Source organism: Helicoverpa armigera, chromosome 8 (assembly GCF_030705265.1).
Source record: "Helicoverpa armigera isolate CAAS_96S chromosome 8, ASM3070526v1, whole genome shotgun sequence".
Classification (NCBI taxonomy): Eukaryota; Metazoa; Arthropoda; class Insecta; order Lepidoptera; family Noctuidae; genus Helicoverpa; species Helicoverpa armigera.
The window spans coordinates 10,876,052-10,897,627 of NC_087127.1; the positions used below are offsets into that span (position 1 = coordinate 10,876,052).

The window sequence follows — 21,576 nt, forward strand, 5'->3', positions numbered from 1 at the left end:
TCCTTCAATACCTATTACAAGTCATATCATTACTGCGAATGACGTCACATATAAAAACAATAATGATGGTCTAAACGTTTCCCACACAAGTAATTGTTCCTCCTTAACTCACGTTTTATGTAAATTGCCCAAAGTTCTTAACAATGAAACACGAGATACAGGTGACATCTTAAATATCCTACGTTTTGAAGTAATTACAGACTTCTATTTATCCTTCAGTCTTTTCTAATGCGGTACTTCTGAAATCTGGATATTTTTAGATCGGCATTTAGCGTGGCATTGCAAATGAATGCAATGAACTTGTATCAAGTAATTTCCAGTATGCAAATTTTATCGCTTCCAAACCTTGTGACCAAGGATAAGACAAGTAGGCTTTGTATTTGTCGTGAAAAATATAATAAACGCCTTTCCTTATAAGTACGGAGAAGGAAAGGGCCTTAAAAAATGAAATCAGCCTATAGGTAGAATCACTGCGTTAGTAATCTGTGCCTAAACCTTTTTTCTGTGGCCTTTATACTTTTCAGTCAAACCTGTTTGACGTCATGACTTAACTTATGATCGTAGGCCGTGGTTTCCTCATAATATTTTCCTTCATCGTTTGTCACACGTAGTGCCAATTTTTGTACCTTTTCAAACGTACCTATCTAAGTTATAAAATGAAACTGTTTCTCGCGGTTCCGCTCGCTTCCCGGCGGAATTACTTCCCGCTCCTGGATAATGAGTAGACCACGTCCTTTTTGAGACTAGACCCTCTGTGTTGTGTGTGTCTCTGTTAGACTGGAAGCCGACCCCAACAAAAGTTTGGGAAAAAGGCTCGGAAGATGATGACCCTCTGTGTACCCATCGTCAGCAGTGAACGACGTGAAACGACGTCACTAGTTGTCAAATCCTAGACGGTATACCAGAAAAATAAAATTACCATAGTCTATGAGTCATTGTTTTCATCTGAACCATGCCTAAGTATTGTGGTCGCCTACCAGTCTAACAATTGCATGCCAAATGGCAGTAACCACAGGCGCATAGACCAAAGTTTGCATTTTTAAATCATCAACATTGGAATTGTTATAATTTCATTGCCTTCAACTCGTGAAACAGATTAAAAATCTTTCTTATCTATCATGGACGATTGACAGTTAGAATTTAGTCTATGACTTAAAAAGGTATGTAATAAAATGTGGTGCTTTTTTCTATTTTATCAATTTATTGTTTTTCATCTCGGCTTTTTCCGTTTAGGTGACGGTCGCTTAGAACAAGTAGGTAGGTTTGTCGGAATATAAGTACCCAAATGTTGTATGATAAATTGAGCGATTTATACTTACCTACTCCTTAACTTCTTCCTTATGTATGTTTACATTGTTTTAATGCCCTGTATACTATGGTCTACTTGGTCATAAAGCAACAAGTGTGTCATTTGTATTCGGAAAGGTTTCATTCTTCTGTTATCTGCCTTGATCATCTTCTCTACAATAGGGTTGACGACTTCTGGACTTAGGGAAAATTGTGCGGTTTCCTTCATTTATTCAAGGCATACAGGCTACTATGCAAAATTATGTTCGACGCTTTTATTACTATTAAACTAGTTAACAGCCATTTCAAGATAAATAATATTGTCATATTTAATAAACCTGGTCAATACGAGAATTATTACTCAATTAAGTCATATATAATTGCAAAAAGTAGGACGTTGTTGTCTGTATTTCCATAGAAGTTTGTATGAAGTCACTTGAGAATATATCGACTTTAATTTATAAAAAGACCACAAACTAGAAATGTTTAATTCTGGATAACTCTAACTTTTAAAAGAATTTAACTAACCTAAAGATCTCAGTGTAAATGAAGTTGTACATTTTGGAATCAACAATAAATATAAACAAATAAATGAAAGTCTACCTAATACCAAACAGGACGAAAGCGCATTCACAAGGTACATCAAGACATGAGATAAAAACGATTGTTTCAAGTGCCCATATAACAACGACTCCACTTATACACATCCTCGGGATGCGTCCACTTCAAACCAGCCATAGTGCTATATACTAGGTCCAACGCACCGTGGGGACAACATCAATCAAAGAATTCACGACTTTGTTGAGACGAGTTAGAGTTGGTTTTCCTTTGAAGGTGTTATAGTTTAATCTGGTGCTAAGACTACCTGCTTACGTCACCAGGTCAGTTCCTGCTTTATTGTTCTCAGCGTTATCAGGGCTTCATCTAGTTGTTTTAGTGTCAATTGTTCATATTCTAAGAACATTGCATGGCGGTCCCTTTCGTTTTGTGTTCCTGGTTTGTCTTCTTGCTTAAGAGAAAATAAGGGATCTATTTGACCTTATTTTGGAGAGGTTTGATCTGTATTACTACTCATCATAGTATTTTTCGAATCATTATTTATTTAATTCCACTGCTCGGCTTAAGATTCTTGCCAAACGGAAGCTTTTCTTCCGACTTAATCGAAATACGCCTGATTTGGGAATAGTAAAAGCATACCTAGATTACCTAGTATAATAAGAAATACTATGATAAAAGTGTATTATGGACGATGCAAGATTTAGTATACCAATAGGACACTAAGAATGATGCAATAGTAAAAACGGTAGCTTCAATTCATACACGTCCTTACCCTTATTGACTGCAATGCATAAAGTGCAGTTTTTAGTGAAAATCTGTATAACTAGATCTAGATTAATGGACGATGGTCGGTCAATGACTAACAAATGCCCGCGTTCGAGTCAAGGTTTTAGGTCTGGTGCGCACTAAGACTTTTAATCGCGTGCTAGTGTATCACAGAAATGCAACCTTTGAGTTAGTATCGTAGGAGATCAGTGATTATCTATTAGACTATCTGTCTATGGTACCTAATATGATAAAGTGGACATATTTTTTTGTTAAAAGCCAACAAGCTCCGAAACCGATTTGAAAAATACTTTCACTGTTGGAAAGCTTACACTCTTCCAAATAACGTAGGGTATATTTTATCTAGGTACGGGCAGTCTCTTCCAAGAAACGCTGGAGAAAAATGATACTTGCTTGCTTATACCGTGTTTTAAAGTCGTGTAGCTCAACAAAAAATATTAGTGCGTGCTTAGCCTTATTAAACCACCTGTTTAAATATAATATGATCTAGCTCTAGGTAACTTACATAATTATAGTGTAAAGTATAATAAACTGACCCGTAATATGCCTAAAACTAAAGAAAGCATCATATTTCTGTTCTTCTGACGTCATTGAAGATATTCATAATATTTTGTTACTGCCATAATAATATGAAAGATTAGCCTTAGCCACGAAGGTTTTTGCTTGAAGGCGGGGTCGGTGTTCTGGCTGAACGTTATAAATGATTCAAGTGAATATTTTGTTAGTAAAAACATTACTGTGGAAATAATGTTTTCTTTTTAGTAGGCACCCATTACCTATGAGATTGAAATAAACAGTGACTAAGAGTAAAATGCTGAAGATAGAACGGTTAACTGAATTGGGACATATTTTCACTTTCATCTTCAAACGGTATTTGTAAACATAATGAAATAGCAACCATCCTAAATATGTAGGTTGTAGTGTTATATAAGAGCATGACTAGCAAACTATTGAGTTCATGTAATACTTCACCTACTTGCGAACATTGTAAAAAAACGTAGGATCGACAATCGCAATGGCGAGTTACCACCAAAATAGTTCGCGTTGGTTTGTTCGCGAACATAAAATGAGAAGCTACGGCTGCGAATTCACTGCTAGCATGTGTTCGCACACAAAGGGAAGTATCGCGGACATTTTAAAAATATAAGCATGTCTTTTTTTAGTGTTTGCTAGCGCGAGTAGGTACTCACATTGCCACACTACAGTGGAATCTCGACTTAGGAGTAGTAAAGACTCATTGCTACCAACCTTCGTAGTAAGTCAACCGTCATAAGAAAGATCCGCATTAAGAAGACAATTACTTAATTTGTTTAATCGTAATTTTTTGGTTCCGAATCGATAGTAGCAATACAGATTGTGTTGTTTACTTCTTTTTCATTGATGGAACTGATGACTTAATTCACAGCAGCGATTGGTTTTTATTTCTTTGAAAGTGTAGACTGACGAATATTATAAAGCTGAAGAGTTTGAAATACTGGTCTGATTTGAATCTATCAGTGTTAGGTAGCCCGTTCAATTTTATCGAGGAAAGGTGGCTCTAGTTAAGCAACTAAGTAATTCTTACGGGATGCGGATGAAACCGCTGGTGGGTGACAGTCTTTATGATAAAAATTGGTCTGCATTCAAGTAATTCACAAAAACGATGAAGACAGAGAAAAAAAATCGCAAGCAGAGTTGTAATATTAGGTAGTCAATTCATATAAGTCTGAATATGTATAGAAGAAAGCGGTATTTTAATTCTAGATAGCGGTAAAATAGATCTACGGGTTATTCAATAGGTTATTATTACATAAAATCTATTTATACTTCTATACTCTACTACTACTACTACCAGTAAGTAAAACCTTTCACTGTAGGAAAGCTACACTCTTCCTGAGTAACATAGGTTATTTTATCCCGGCAGTAGTTTCCACGGGACGTAGGTGGACCCGCGTGGAAAACGGCCAGTATCTAATAAGTATGAGAAACACGTCTGCCGATGTGAGTGCGTCGAGACGATCTGGCGACGGTCTACGATCGTAAAATCAATCGATTGAACATGCTTTTAGTCGATCGATTTGTCACGAGTTAAGTCGAGCTCGCATAGCGAATAAATACTATGGCCTACATATACAGCTATGTGAGATATGGTTTACGTTTATGTTCTGTATCTAGAGAATTTTGTGAACTTTATACAATTTTTATGTTAATTCCTATTCATTCTCATCTTTATTAAGATTTGTAACATATTCTGTTAGTAACAAACTGTATATTTATAAAAAAGTTTTTAGTGGTCTACTAATAGCCAGAAATCAGGTTTATCCGGATTATCTATTTCTATATTGACTTCTAAAATACCGTTTAAAGTTTGCATAATTTTGTTTTAATTGGTAATTAAATCAATTTTAGGTGGTTTATCATCTTCTATAGTTTCAATAGAAACATTATCTAAATTATCATTTTTGATTAAAAAAGGATAAAAAAGAAGTATGTGCATGAATGTGATCTACCCAGCATCGTGTTTTCACGTTTTGTTTACCAAATTATTTTTTAATAGTTCTTCACATTAAGTTTAAGTTTATCGTTTATTAAATAACTTGTTAATAGATCAACATTTATTACGTAACTTAACTACCTATTATATCTCTCATTATGTAACTCTTCACTAATCAAATGATATTTTTTGTTTCAGGTAAGTTTTTGTGGAAAATTCTTGGATTACAAGTTAGACATCGCCAATTAGCATCGCTGTATCATGTAAGTTTTTATTCTAAGCCTCGTAGATTAATGGCTACCATCCAATTAAATTGAAGGCTTCTTCCCATTTATAAATTCATGAAATTCTTATTAGTTTTGCTCCTCGGAAGCCCATAATGTCTCGTAATAAAAGACGTTGAAGTCAGTTATAGCAATCCTTCTTTAATTTTCTTGAACCCTAACCTTGAATCATCCTCATTTCAAGATCCTTCGCACAATTAGAATACTATCAATCCTCAACATCTTGCAGATATTTACATAAAAAATAGCTCAACGAGATAGTCTGTTCACAGATCACAATAGCAAAACGATTGTTGAGAGAAACCTAATCAGTTTCTAATTGGCAATTAAATAAGAATTAGCCTTAATTGTTCGTAGCTGTAAGGTGATCTTCACACTGCCCCGCATCACGCTGCATCTTGCGTGTCGACGCACCTACGCGCGTTCCTGCGGGAGTGCAGATCTGCATCATCGTGCGGGTTTTTCGCGCACTCACGCGCGTAGGTGCGTTTTGTATATTCACGCATGGCGGCTCTCATCGAGTTCCATTTTCAAATTCAAACGCCATGCCCATTCAAAATCACGCGCGTCAATGCGGGATTCGGTGTGCCATACCATGCGTTTCGCCCCGCACCTACGCGCGGGGGTGCGTGTTTCTCCGCATGTATGTGCGTGATCCGCATGAACGCGCGTGGATGCATTTTCAGTGTGTTGGACTATGCGTGTTTTCCATACAAACGGAGATATTTCCATACAACGGAAAAAAACGCATCCACGCACCACGCTGCATCATGCGGGGCAGTGTGATAATCGCCTAATCGAATGTTTAATGAAATTATAGACAAGAACGTAGGAGAAATTATTCAGAACAAGAGCAAGGAGGAGTTATTTAAGCATCTGTTACATTGTATTGTAGATCCGAAGGACCTTCCAGCATCTATAAAAGTTAGCCTTTATGTATAATATCTTACTTAAGGCATTAGTTATTTCATTCTCAGTCTTTAGCCTTCACAAAGATACAAGCTCAGGTTGGCTATAAAAATTCATTTATATTTTTATTTGTACATATTTTATACGTGTAATCCTTTATGAATTGTCTACTGTCTCTGGTGTATTTATTTATAATGTTTATATATCGTAGACAATGACACACAACCAAGGCCGCTTTTGTTAGTAGTGATTCTTCAAGAGCTATTCTTTTGTACAGAATACTGTATTATTCAAATGTGCGAGTTTGATTTATTGATAAGTTCATAAACATTAAAAATAGTGTTGTTTTTGCTGTATTCAAACATACAAAGACTAATATCAACTTCTTTTTCACTGTTAACTTAGCGTTGAGTGTATCAAAAGGCTCTGTAAGATCCAAGCGGCAGGCGTTCCTCAAGGAACGATTTGTAAATAAACTGCAACTTTGTACGATAAATACATAGTTGCAGTCAATTAGTTTCTCTTATAATAATATTGTTTTATATATAGACACAGATAAAGCACTCTCAAGAAAGATTGCCTTATTTACAATCAACAGACAGGTACCTGCATCAATCAGTTTTGTAATCTCAATAATGTTGTTGTATTAGCACGTGTAAATGAAATAGAATTGCAAAACAAACAAATAGATCGAACAATAGATTCATTATAAGAAACTCATGATTTTAACGAACTTTATTTTCAGTTATAGCAAGCAATAGTAATAATAGACAATGCGTAGTACACACAATGAGACTTAGACTGAATAAAGGGGAACACACAAAAGTCTGATGTAATCAAAACTATTTTGCACATACATACCGCAGTTTTTATCGTACATAAACAATTTGCATAAGTACTTAGATATTTACGTTAAAAAAAACTGTACCATTAGCTATGCATATAAATATTTTTTATATCTTAACGTGACTAGCTAAGAATGCTGTCTATATTGTCTGCACCAGCCCTAATAAATTACAATGTAGCTTTGCGGTTAGTGTCGAAACCACAACATTATTGCTTAAATGAAATAACCATAAGCTGGTAGATGAAAACATCATTTCACTTTCTGTAGTAGACATATAGTCAAAGGCGTGATTATGTATACAGAATTCTTGAAACACTTATTTTAGATCTTGGATGATAGCAGGATCTTTAACTAAGGCTTCAACTTCAGTGGTTTAGTTTGTCAAGAGAATAGCTGGTTTGTCGAAAATGTTGCGTATTTCTTCATCTCATGTGGTCTATTAACCTTCAAGTATATCTTAGTTAGCTCCTTTTTTTCTCCACTTACTTCTTACGTAGGGCTACAGTCATCGTTTCCTTTGTCCTCCCCTTTCTCATTCATGCTGAAAACCTTTCTCGCAACATGATCCTCATTCTTCCGCAACCCACTTTTATTACATATTACACGTATTGTAATAACTATCATCAGTAAATACGAATCCTTTATGATGCAATTCTCTGTTTTGCTTCTCTGCTATTGCCCCCAGTGTTTCACGGATTCAGTTTTTTGCAATCTGATTAGTCATCGTTTTAGGTAACGCACCTAAAGAAACTCCTTTATGTACGTTAGTAAATATTTGTTTCTTTCAAACCGTGGACAGGCACAAGTGCTCGGTAAACCGCCTCTTAATCACCTTTTTCATGGAAATTATTAAAGCAAATATTATGTTCACCAATATGCATGAATTAACAAAAACTATGCTGATCGAAACCTCTTTGCTATTTATAAACGTTATTCAATTTTGTCGACGTATACCTAGTTATTATTAAAAAAAAATACATGAGTAAATATTGATCAGGTGTCGAAACTAGAGCAATGAATTACATCTTTTAGAATGCCAATTCGGTATTTCTTTCTCACTGACCACTCACTTGCACGTGAGTGACAGAACGACTGCTCGTCGTCAATACGTGGTAACCAACTTCTATTTATCTCCGCTCTTGATTGCGGAAGTCTGAGCCATGAGCCAACACTCAATTTAAAACTAAAATGAAACAATAAAACGAAATACTGCATAAAGTAATACAAAGTAAATATTATGTGATGGTGTTAACCGTTATTTATTCATCCTTACACATATTTTGCTTGATAAGATAATTTCGAAGATTACTTAGGCCGTAGGCGTGTAATTTGTATTTATGTAATAAAATGATTTCATTTAGGAAGTTGGGCTAGTTATGCTGAAGTTTTTGGTGTCAATGGCAATGTCTTTTAAGGCTTATCAGCAGCCAGAATTCTTGTTGGTATCAAAATAGGTTTTATTACTTGGAACCTTGCAACTAGTGACACTACCTACCAGAAACAAAAAATAAACGTAAAGCAATATTGAAATAGAGCTCGTCATATTATCATTTACGATACAATTATTTTCTGAATTGCTAAAAAACGGAATCATGGCACAATAATATAATTAGCACTAATTGAATTTAGTAATCTGTCGTGCTGACTGAATTAACGTCACTAACTATTACTGAGAAGGCAAAGATGGTTTTATTGTCTTCAACGCGAATTCTTATTCAAGAATTCCGAGCCGTGGACAGAGATCGTTTTTTGACATGATATTCTGTGCTTCCCAATTAGGATGACTCCAAAATGTTTTTCTTGAGGAATTTAACTTAATATCATTAAAATGTAAGCTTTAATCATGTATTTTAAGTAAACTTAACTGTTTGGAACAAGTTTACATTAACATAGGCTTTTATTTTGGCATTCCAACAACTTACATTGCCGACTAAGTTTGATAATTGTATGTGCTCGACAACTAGATCAACGCAGTGTAGGTTGATGTTTTGTCAAATTAAAGTCATTTAAATCCAAAACCTGGTAAAAAATATGACATTAAGTTGAGTTTCCGCACTAAATTACAAAGGAATTCCATGTTTCAGTTACGTTTTAAAAGCATTTTACATATTATTATTGTTTGAAACTCGCCATCTTATTTAGGATCTGTTTAGTGATAACAATAACGTGGTAACCTGCAATCATCAAAAAAGGTTTAGGCTGGTCCTAATTGTATACTGTTGTGACTTAGCATGTAACGATACCATGAACGTAAATAGCAATCTAGATTTTTTTGTTTCTAAACTTAACACGCTACGGGAAATAACAGTAGGTATGTTATAATTTGTGTTATAATAGTTGGACACGCGATTTGTTGGTTTAATTTAGTGTTTTTTGTGGTCAACATCTTAATTAGTGCGGTATACTAGGTCCTTAGCGGTAGTGCTAGAATTAGGTATAGTAACAAGACCATTTGAAATAAATTATGATAGCTTACCACTAAGCATATTTTCATCATAAAGGCGTCATATGTGTGTGTGAGTATTTGTTACTTCTTTACAACTAAACGTAGAAGCAGGAAGCAGGTAAAACCATAGGTGGAATTTAGTGCTATAAACGCTGAAGGTGTCTCATGTACAAATAGATGTCATTGACAACGATTTGCCTGTATGTCAAAAGAACGAAACCATTACCAAAACGAGTCCTAACGATAACAATTTTGATGCAAAACCGCATGATTATTGCTCTAAAAATTAAATTAATATACCTACTTCTTATTTTTTCCAAAAAGTAGGTTTGTAAGTACCTGTGCATAAATGTTAAAGCGCAATAAACTCGAGATGTCAATCGATTGATATCGATAAGTATCGATTTATCTCGATTTGATGCATCGACTTGTCTTAATTGCATCTTCGAAGTGTCAACAGGTTGATAAGCCAAGGAAGTTGCATTCATTCAACTCTTATCTATGGATAAAAATCACGTTCATGAATGGACTTTGGAATAGGTACCTACCTATATTTTTGTGTTTTGTTGTTTTTATCTTATTTCACGTTGAAACCGACATTATCGTAGAATTGGGTTCTCTTTCATGAATGTAGTGGTTTGAGGTTGAGGAGGTCAGATAGGCAGTCGCTTCTTGTAAAGCACTGGTACTCAGCTGAATCCGGTTAGACTGGAAGCCGACCCCAACATGATTGGGAAAAGGCTCGGGAGATGAATGTAGTGGTTTTCTCTTATTATGTAACACAATGGGATGTCCATTTAAAAATCTTTACTATATCTATCTTTAGATTTAGCAAGTTGTTGCTAAATGATCATAAAAATGCGCATTTAAAAACCTGCTTCAAAACTTCTTACTTAGTTTTCGCAAAGAAATGTTTGAGTAAGATAAAAGTGAAAAATTATGACGATATACCGTTACCAATGATGACAAGATACTCATAGATCTTCAATCAAAATTCTAATAAACAGCTAACGTGTAACGGAACCCGCAGTAAATGTCAAACGGCCATACATCTGTAGGACAATGTCAAGGTATGAACCACAGACTATATGAGCGTACTTATTAAATGCCATTGACATTCATTACGGTACTGTCGGTCGTCCTAGTATGTCAACCTATTGTTTGGGTACCGTATACATACATATTTTGATAGATACGGATTTTAAATCACGTTATTTGTTCTTTAATATTCTTTATTGTTGTGTTAAATAAAAACGTGTGAAACGTAGACTATAAAGTCTGAATACCGACTCGCATTGAGCAAGCGTGATGATTAACGCTCAATCCTTCTCTGTGAGAGAGGAGGCCTGTGCCCAGCAGTGGGACGATAAAAAGGTTGATGATCATGAAGGCGTGTTCGATTTTGAGAATTTATGTCCATCATCATCATCCTAGCGTTGTCCCGGTTGCCCTTCCGGGCCCGGGGTCCGCTTTCCTGCTACTTCTCCTCCACTTCGCTCGGTCTTCGGCATCCCTGGTGGTTAGTCCATTGGCACGCATGTCATCCCTTACGACGTCAAGCCAGCATTTCCTGGGTCTACCCAGTCTGCCCCGGCCGGGCGGAGGCGCCATGGCTAGACATTTGTTCCCCACGAAAGTGGCCGGTTTCCGTAAAACGTGTCCGTACCAGCGTAGAGTTTGAGAATTTATGTCCGATACCGGTTTATTGCGGTACCTCCCTATTCTAATGTTCGAACGATTTGTTTTTTTATGTGCTCTATATTCATAGGTAATTTTTATTAGGTAGGTATAGGTAGTCAAGTTTATAGCCGACATTTTTTATTACTGTCACGATGTCTTTTGTTCTAATAAAGCTTCTAGTACGACCATAAAATTGTACTACACCTGGTATTCCTTCTAGAACATACGTATACTTACTTAGGGCATAGATTCGGCTTCTTATCCCAAAGAATTTTGAGTCTTAACTCATCGTAGTATGGATCTAAATCCAATGACATACTACGGACCTATTTATAGACTCACGGGATGATCAGATGCAGATCCAATTACTAGAAGGAGGTGTGTTCTCAATTGTCGTGGGAGGACAATATGAAGTAGGTATTGATATGATGAGTGATCCTATAGATTCGCACGTGGCTTTCAAATAGGTTTTAAGTACGTACTTGCTTATTTATTGTATAAATTTATTAATAGGTAGGTATAATGTCGCACTTCGATTCGTAAGATGTGGTATAGATTTAGGTACGTGTTTTTGACTCAGAATTAAAATCTCGAAGTTGCAAGGCATATCCTATATTTTCCTCCAGAAAAGTCACGTTTTTTACACTCAATTTGTGAGGTTTTTACTTTTACTACCTTTCTTTGCCGTGATAAGGTAATGATCCGTGTTAATGATAAGCAATCTTCTGAATATTACAGTAGTTTGCCTTTTTTACTGTTTATTAGTTACCCTTTTACTCAATCCAATTACCTACATTACACGTTATCGTAATACCATATTTTTTATGCAACAGTTTGAAAGTGAATACGAGTTGCGTATTAAACAGGCTATCTATGTATTTTATCCTTGACATTGCCCATTGCAATCGCATTCAGCCAGTAGGCAGTAGGTAGTACTCACGAAGTTTGCGTGAGTAAGCCCCCAATTTGATAAACGATTCTTTGTAGGTGCGGTAGTATTCCGATGCACGTAGGGCTAGCCAAAAACGAATGACGTCAGATTCGAAAATGGAATTCCCGAAAAAGTTTTCTCTTTTTTATTGGTCGTGGAAATGAGGTTGAAATATGAAGGATTTACTTTATGGACCTTTGTTAATGTTTGCTGAAAAACTATCTAGGTAAATAAAGGAATTTTCATATGCATTTTCTTTTTGTTTTGTCTACTGAAAAAAATACGCTTAGGTATTTGGAAAATATACACAGGTAACTTATACCATTTTTCAGTACGAGATAGCAATGTAGCGATCATAGCCTGAATTCCCAAGAAAAATCTAGAAAAAACCCAGCAAGGCATCCCTAATAAAGGCGTGGGCTAATTCTAAACGGTCGTATCCGGCATACAATGAGACCATGCTATGTTATTCACTTGTTATTCAATTCTAACACAAAAGGTCTCAGGAACTCTATAGGTGACAATACCTGATGTCAGAGCCATCTATTGTTGATCGACGTAAACAATTTTATTTAGGTGAATAGGAATAGCGTACCTATATTTTGAAAGACGAGATTGAATGCATAGATTGTTCATCTTAAATTAAATATTTGTAATAAGGTGCCTTGCTTTCTATGTGTTTGTTGATTGATGTAAATAAAACAGTTTTGCTTATTCTTACTACAATAGATGAGTCAAACAACTGTTAAATAAACAGTAGGTATCTACGTACATGAGATTTTATTGTCTTTTGTCCAGTTTATTCGCTTTTTTCTTTGTTTGGTGTGCAAATTAAATTATTTTATTCATAAAAGTGAAGTTAGAGGTCAGAATATTCTAATAAAAATAATTCATTAATGCAACGATTAGCTTTAGCTATCAGTGCAAGTACCTACCTACATATCAGGGCACGCGATAATCAACTCAGTTGTATCAGTTTGTAAATAAGTCGTATAATACCGAAATTAATAACTTGACTACAAATACATATTCCATTTACTTTACCATTTACCTTTTACCATTTACTTTGTACCCATATTTGCAAAATAAATATATCTTTATATCTTTTCATGTGTATAGACCCATTAGGTATTCTATAAATTGGTGCGAGCGAGGGTAGTTCATACAAAACTCCGAATTGAGTACAGCAGCACCATCTATTTTGTCATCACGAAAAAGTTTACTACCTACAAATCTTATTCTGCAATGACTCAATAGATGGCGCTAAAATCAACCAGTTTAGTTCCTAATAATAATAGGAGATGGCGCCGTATACATGTGTAAACCAAAACTATTTTTAGGGTTCCGTAAGTTCCCAAAGTATAAAACGGGATCATATTCCTAAGATTTTGTTGTCCGTCTGCCTATCTGTCATCAGAATGTATCTTATGAACCGGGATAATAAGACAGTTGAAATTAACATATCATGTGCCTTTTTCTTTAGTTTGCCGCTATAACAATAAATAGATACTGAAAAATAAAGTAAAATAAATATTTCATCCCATACCCACAACGTGATTTTTTGACCATTTAAGAGGAACGGAACACTCTGCCGATTTTTCACAATCATCACGCTTGCTTTTCATGTTAGAGTTAGCAGTTAAAAAAATGATGAGACATGTGTAACTCATGTTTCAGTTTCATTTACAAGGTCGAAATCACTTGTTCGCTCTAATTAACCTAATAGGCATTTTATATCGGAAGTATTTTGTTCTGAATTATAATTTAATGATAGGCTAGCGGGTCTGTCTACTAACTTTTATTTATTGTGAATGTTTAAGTAAGTTTCTTTTTTTATTCTGTTGATTTATTCTTGATAGGTAGTTTAACTTAGATTGTAGAAGATGATAAATACGCAGGTGGTCTTGATAATGGAGATTTTAGGAACTTGCCTCAGGGGCGTGAGGTCATTGAACTTGCAATTTTTTGTTGGATGTTGGTCAACAGAAGTGTACATATTTATCGCTAGTAGGTTTATGTTTTCGTTGTAATATGATCAGAAGTTATGTAACTTGTGTCAGTAAATTTTTGGAAAGATTACCAATTTGTAAACCAGAAAGTCTTTACAGAATTTGGCTTGATTGCATGGATCTCAAAATTGTGCGACAAGACGTCTCAATAAGACTAATTAAAATATATTAATTGGCCTTTCTGGCTTTTAATATATTAGACCAAAATCTTGATTTAACCAAACAACCTGAAGAAATATTTCTAATTTCCAGTGCCGCCGGCTTCACCTACGGTACTGACTTACACATTGAGTAAGTAGCGAGTATGGCTTATTAGGCTTTCCTCCACCTAAGGGCCTGAATGCACTGCCAGACGACACTGCACCCTGAAAATCAGATTTGATCCAAGTACACTTACACCTACGCAACTGCATGACAGACGTGCCTGGCAGACAAAAATTAACAAATTACTAGGACCCGGTTTTGCCCTTGGTTTGCTCGTCTGTCAAGCCCAGACTTCACCAAGGCAGAACAGTTGTTTAAAAGCTTCTGGTCTCCGCTCAACTTTGGTGGATTCTAAGCAGGCCCTCATACTCTCCGATGGATCTGCCTACAAATGCGAAGACTTGATTACGTAATGTAGGTACACGATGTCAAATATTGGCTTTGCATGAAGAGTTTGACACGGTTACTGAAATATATCACGTGAGCATGTATGAATGTGCACGTAAAATCTGACACATAGGCCATAGTTCACTTAGGTACAAAAACTGAATCTAGAACAAGAGCATCCTTTAGCAGTACTTAAAACGAAGAGCATTCCTTCCTTATTCTTCTCGAAAAGAATTTGATAGGTGGTGATAGAATCAGCCTACCCCAGTTGGGCGAATTAAGTCAAGAGTTCTGCGGTGCCACCAAAAAGTTTACAATTGGAAGCTCGTTGTGCATTTCAAACACATTTATGTTATCTTTACTGCACTCTGTCGCAAAGGAATTCTAAAACTAATGATATCATCAAAATTACATCAAAAACACCGCGCTAAATAATACTCTGTAGTGTTAAGTCAACTTATCACTAAAGCTCCTTTCCGGCTGAATCATATTACACACAACTCTATTACGGTTAATCACAAGGCTTCGAGACTATAAAGTCAGCAAATACGCACTTTAATACGTACGTTATTAAAATACCCTTAATTTTTCAAAGCTTCTATTCAGATAAACTTATCTGAAAACATGAGCGTTGCCTGCTCTTGAATGAAAGCCACAATAACTGATAAAAAATTTAAGTTCCAATTAATTCCAGAAACAGCGCTCAGGTTCAATTATTATGCAACAATCAGGTACTATCATTCACAAACACGAAAGGAATCCGCTTCCTCTAACGTGACACATACATTGCTGTCATCGCGTACATAGTAGAAATAACGAGCGAAGTAGACGCGCAATGTATTTATAGCGTTGATGTATTGTGGTTTGATGACGTGAATGGACGGGCGCGTTTGATGAGTCAAGCAATCCGATGCTTGTTAGCGTTGACCTCTATGAACTCTGATAGTGGTGAATCCTGCCTACGCTTGCTTATTAGGGGCGGGATCGTTTGATATAAGTACTCAGAAGAAGGTGTGATACCATATTCTTATCATTTTAACTAGCCTGCGACAGCGATTTCAACCGTGTCTTTTTGTTGGCATGCTACAGTTTCCATGGAACAGAAAAACGAATAGGATAGACAGTTCATTAAATTTTGAAAGACTTCATTGCAACATCCTTGTCACATTTTGGTAATTGAACCGAATAATTACTTAAGGAAATGGGCATGCCCTTCCTAATGAACACTGGGCATTAATCAAAGTAGATCCTGGCGGATAGCCAAGGTTCCTTTGAAAATTATTTCCATTTCTACGTGTAAGCCCTTCAGTCAAAAATACCTTGAATGGCATATCTAGAACTTTATGTTAACTTCGCTAAGTTTACCGAAAGAAGTCTGTCTAGTAGCTGTTTGTTATTCTTTTGTTCATCCTCTGTAACTGTCATGCCCTTTCCGCGAAATACTTCTAATTCCACTCATACATGTACATTTACACACACAGCAACAGGTGTCTGTTTACCTTACTTTAGACATGGACGAGTCTCCACGCTTGTTAATCTTCGTTAGTTACCTACCTATAGGTATTGCGGTTTCTATATACACGTTCAGCTATACTAGTAACTACAGGATCCTTCCATAAGTCGATAAAAACCCCGCTGTGAGAAACTTAGTCACGATAAACTGCATAGAACCTCCGATCGATAAAACTTTCAGCGCCGAGTGCATCGCTCTAATTTTCTGCATTGCTATCATAGTTTTATGAAGTAAGCAGCAAGCGCTTCAGCGCTTTAAATCTTTTACCGCGTAACGGTATATTATATCCTATACTTTCAGCGTTCAGTAAAAAATTGTACGGCTCACGTCATCGCATGCTCGGAGCGCGTGCGCTCGCCTGCCCCCGCGCCCCTCACACCTCTATATTTACGGACGCGTCGAGCCGGCTTGCGACCGTCAGTCGGCCAACAGTCTGCTTCAGCAGAACCTTCGTCCCCGTCACGTGCAACCCTCGCGATGTCAACCCTCAATCACTCTCAACCACTCGTTGGCTCACTCACCAACGTTACGTAGGTGGTAGCGCAGAGACACTTTTTTAACTTTAATTTTCTAGTTTAATCACGATTCTTCGCGTCTTTCCTCTCGTTCGTTAAAATGGTTTCGAGTAACCGCGGTGCCCACGTGTTGGTTTGGGAGCAGCCTGGTTTGGAAGACCAGCGTCCTGGGAAGAAATCCGGTGAGTTTCCGATATGTTTACTATTTGCGTAGCCGGCGTCCCCGGTGTAACCGAGTTTGTGACGTCACGGGCAAGGCCGTACCCCGCTTATCGTACATAGGTACTGTTGAATCAGTTTTAGCGCGAACAATATGGTAATCTATGCGTCGCGGTTGTTAGATGCACTGTTTTGATTAATTAAATGGAACACGTGTTGCGGTTCCAGAGAATGTAACCGGAATCTTCGACTTCGTTGCAGTTTTATTCTGTTTCCATAGTTGTTCTTGTAATAGGATTATGGCCAGTATTATCCTGGTGTTAGGTACTATGCTCTGTAATAATTCGTAATCGGAATTGTTGCAAAAAAACCCTTATTACCTATTTGCTTTGAATTAGCAAATTAAATGAAAATCCCAGTAAAATAAAGAGGTTTCATGACACCGAATAAACGCTGTAAAAACGACAAACAAAAACACTAAAAATGATTAGAAAACAAATGAACCAGAACTGGAAATATTTTATCAGAAATTCTTCAAAAAAAAAAAGAAAACTAGAACGCGACTCAATAATGACGTTCAATGTTGTTGAAAAACTGAGCTCTTCAAAATCTTCAGATGATTCATGGAATCATGACTATAAAACTTTTGATCTAGGCAACCACTGAACCAAAACGTCTAGATCGTGAGGAATCAACTTTTATTTTCAGGATTGTAATAAAAAACCAACGTTATTATATTTTGAAAATAACATGTAAGAAAAAGCTCAAACGTTCGCGTTTGTGCTAAATAGTTTTTAAGGCTGCTTATTCTAGATTAGGATCGTATGCAATTCATATCAGAAGAAATAAATATTTAGCAGTTTTCAAACATTATCTCTGCCAAAAGTAACATTGCTAATCTATAAACCAATACAGGCAAAAATTAAGGAGGCAGATAGCAAAATATCAGAACACCAGAGTATATTCCTCTTTGGAACAATTTACAGATTAGTTGAAGAGTTTTAGACAATAAGGCCCAACGTACTAGAGTCGGCTAATAAAGTTCAGGTACTTACTATAATTTACTCTATTTTAAAAGGAAAACGTATGAGTTTATTTTCATAGCTAAAATGACCGCTTATACGCGTACGGTAGTAAAAATCTTCAGTGGTTTATTTTAGACCAGACTTGCGAGCGTCTCTTTACGACTTTTGGTTTAAATTTCTCTCGTTTTATAAATATTAAGCTTTAAAGTTATTGTTTACTATTTTGAGGTATTTGATTCCCCCTCCTTTTGAAAGTAGTAAGAATATAATTTAATTACCATCACCAACTCAACTTTTCAGCATTCCATTTTTTTTCTTGACCGCTTTTTGCTGAGTCAATCATTTTTGCTGTTTCAACAATTATAGCTTTAACATACATTTGCGGAAGAAATCAATTAAATAATTGATTGCTTTCACATAGTTTACCTACGTGATCTTTTACATAAAAACTAAATAAACCAAGTAATAGGAAATGAAGTGTTATTGTCACCAAAACTGCTGATACAAAAACTTGATAGTTCACAATTGCAATTTCGCTGAATGAGCAAAAAGCTGTTTTATTGCCAATCAAGTGTTTTCTTTATTGTTCGTCCTTGACTGGTTTCTTTGAATTATTCGAATGGTGAACTTGAATAACGATATTTTTGGTTACTACGCAACGATTTAAGTTGATCGAAAAACTAATTTGGGACACAATTTTAGCAAAATTGAAATTGGTGAGGTTGTCCTTTCTAAGGGTTATTTTACCTTTACTTACTTGTTATGAATTCTTCTTTCGTTTGATTTTTACCGATGGCTTCCTCACTAAACTTAAAGTTCCCAGCTAGGTAGGTGAGTCTCGTGATTTCGACGTAAAAACGTGCGAATGACGTAGCATTGTGATGCTTCCAAATCGATAAAAGTTTCATTGAAGAATGTTTACTCCCGTTAACTCGATTATGTGCTAATCGATGCAGTAAATCGTTTTCTTCTCTCGTTGTTATATTTTCAATTAGATCTTATCTTCTTATATATACCTTTATATACTTAGTTTAAAATAATTACGTTACATAAACGTTTGTCATTTGAATAAAATTAACACCTGTTTTACGGTAATAGTAAGAAGTGATACTTATACAGCAGCATCTTCATTAAACAAAAATTACAAAAAACATTTTTTTTGGATATTGATATTTCGTTATTATTAATGTAAACGTTTGTATTTTCATTACTGTGGCGTCAATAAGTGCCCGGGCACGAATGTATTTTTATGGCCAATATTATAACTATCAAACAAATGTTGGTATTCTGTGTAATAAAATTATTTCTAATAAACACTCTTATGAATTGTCTATGGTAAAAGAATGATCGTATAATCTGTAATGATCCAACTTTGAAGGTCGCTTGAACAAAGGTTTTATTGTGTTTACAAGTCACAGAGCCTGAACACAATCCTGTATTTAGAATTATTCTGAAATGACTGCGATGTTGACAATCGTCCAGTATGTCCAACGTAATTCAACTAATTTGAGCTATTATTTTATACTGCAGAAAATGATGTAGATATGAAATAATGTAGGTAGCCACTACCTTAGTTATTATTTCAGTATTATAATAAATCTTCGTAAAATTATATTTTTTACTGCGAAGACAAAATAACAGATACAATGGTCCTTTGAGACATTGCCATTGGTTAGGATTTTGTCTATCAGAGATTAAAAGGCAGGTTTTGTGACAAACTGACTTACCGATCATGAAGGGACAAATTGGCATTCAAACGTTACTACTCTACGCCTTTTGTTCCGCAGAACTCGATATCTTAAATCGCGACTCGAAACTTTGGCGCCTTTTTGCCAACCGCCGCCATTTTTCGTGGAAACTTGAACGAACGGTTTCCGAGTCATTTGCGATATGATAAAGCATCTTTTTTTTATTTCATATTAAATTATGGATGATGAAAATTAGAAAAAAAATATTTTCTGTGAATTAGGTACCTACCTACTTCTATTTTATTTACTTAACAATCTTTAAATCAAAAATTGTTACCGACTGCTCCAAAGGGAAAATGCAGACTATATTTTAATAACTTACCAATACCTATGTACGAGGAAAAAATTAATGTGTTTTAAACTAGTACTAACTCTTTTAAAGGGTCACGGTCACATGATCTATGGGAGTTCAATGAACTTTCTCTATGCATTTAGAAATTATACGAAAGTATTGATTGAGGATTTGAGAGAACACTCAAATGAAGCAAATGTATGGTAGAGAACAAATGCTGCTTTTGAAACTATGTACCATATTTTTCCTGTAACTACTAAAACCGGGAAACAATGCTATTATTTTATAATACAATGGCCGTAAAGTCCTTTAAAAATTGGTCTACAATTTATTAGCGTTCATTATCAAGTTCGTAGCCTTGTACATCAAATATTTCAAAGTAACCAGATTTGATATGTAACCGTACGCCGCTGACTGACCAATGACGTAACAAATGACGTCAAATGTCATGTTTCAGCACGTGTTAGGACAGAAATATTCCTATTTTTGTACAATTGCCAAATTGATAATTTAACTGTAGTTGACTGTTTTTACGACCGGTTTCTGAGAAAGTAATAGAAGTCATTGGTAATTCCAGTAATTCCTTTTCGGAAGATCGGTAAGACCAATTAATGCATTTAGCACATTCGCAGGAAGTCAACTGAGAAGATACGCTGCGGATCTCAGTACCTAACCTCTCTTGATTTGACATATTGATTTTTTAAATTGCTGAGCATCAAATGTTTTCCAAAAGTTTTCTTTAGTAGGCAAATCAATAGATATGTAGATCAGTTATTGAAATACGCCGATCTTTAAAAAAATCTGCCACTATAGTGTTTTGCGCCAAAATAAGCGTTAACATTCAGCAAGTTTATATTCAACGGCGATTCCAAGAATGCGTTTGATGACGTCCAAAATTAATAAAAATAAAACTACGTGACTGAAATATTGTTATAAATCAATTTTAGTAACGTTCTGATCTATACTGGGAAGTCATGTAGACCTACGTAAGTCTAGATATCTCTGCGGTTGACCGAATTAGAAAAAATGGACGTCAAAATTTTCTTAAAATTCGAATGAATTGACAACTTGCTACACTGGCCAGGATTAAGGTATAATTATCTTCTATTAACCAATAACCTTCTTCTTTTGTTGCTTTCGGTAAAGAAGCATACTTAACTATGTTTGCATAATTATGTCTCGTCTCATTCAGTCGCAAAGAGAAGCATTTTAAATGCAACGTTGTAGCGGAGTCATTTGCCTGACATGTGTACGGCATCCACAGACAATAAGTGGGAAACTATACAAGTTCTTGTTTATGACAACTTGATGGAAAACTTATGTGAAAAACAAATGAGTTCTGAAGAAAAACAGCGGTAGTTGGTAGCGGGTGGAAAATTCGAAAATTCTGAGGCCTGAACTTTAAAGACTTAAGGAATTAGTCACATTCTATAAGACAGGTGTGTCATAAAAGTAAGAATTACTCACATTCTATAAGACAGGTGTCCTACGAAACAGTTGGTATCTCTACTGGTATCTCTTTT

General features: G+C 35.6%; 1 protein-coding gene across 2 annotated transcripts in view; it reads left to right on the top strand.

Annotated features, from left to right (window-relative positions):
- The window catches only part of LOC110374911 (putative inorganic phosphate cotransporter), a 49,846-nt gene that overhangs the window by 17,557 nt on the left and 10,713 nt on the right, over window positions 1–21,576 (top strand). The window contains exon 1 of one of the 2 annotated variants that reach the window (XM_049838242.2): window positions 16,721–17,011. The exons of the other annotated variant lie outside the window; for it this stretch is intronic. Coding sequence (XP_049694199.1) covers window positions 16,930–17,011 — 82 coding nt within the window. The 5' untranslated portion in view covers window positions 16,721–16,929. Of the gene's footprint in view, window positions 1–16,720; window positions 17,012–21,576 lie in introns of those variants that run through there. 2 annotated transcript variants of the gene reach the window in all.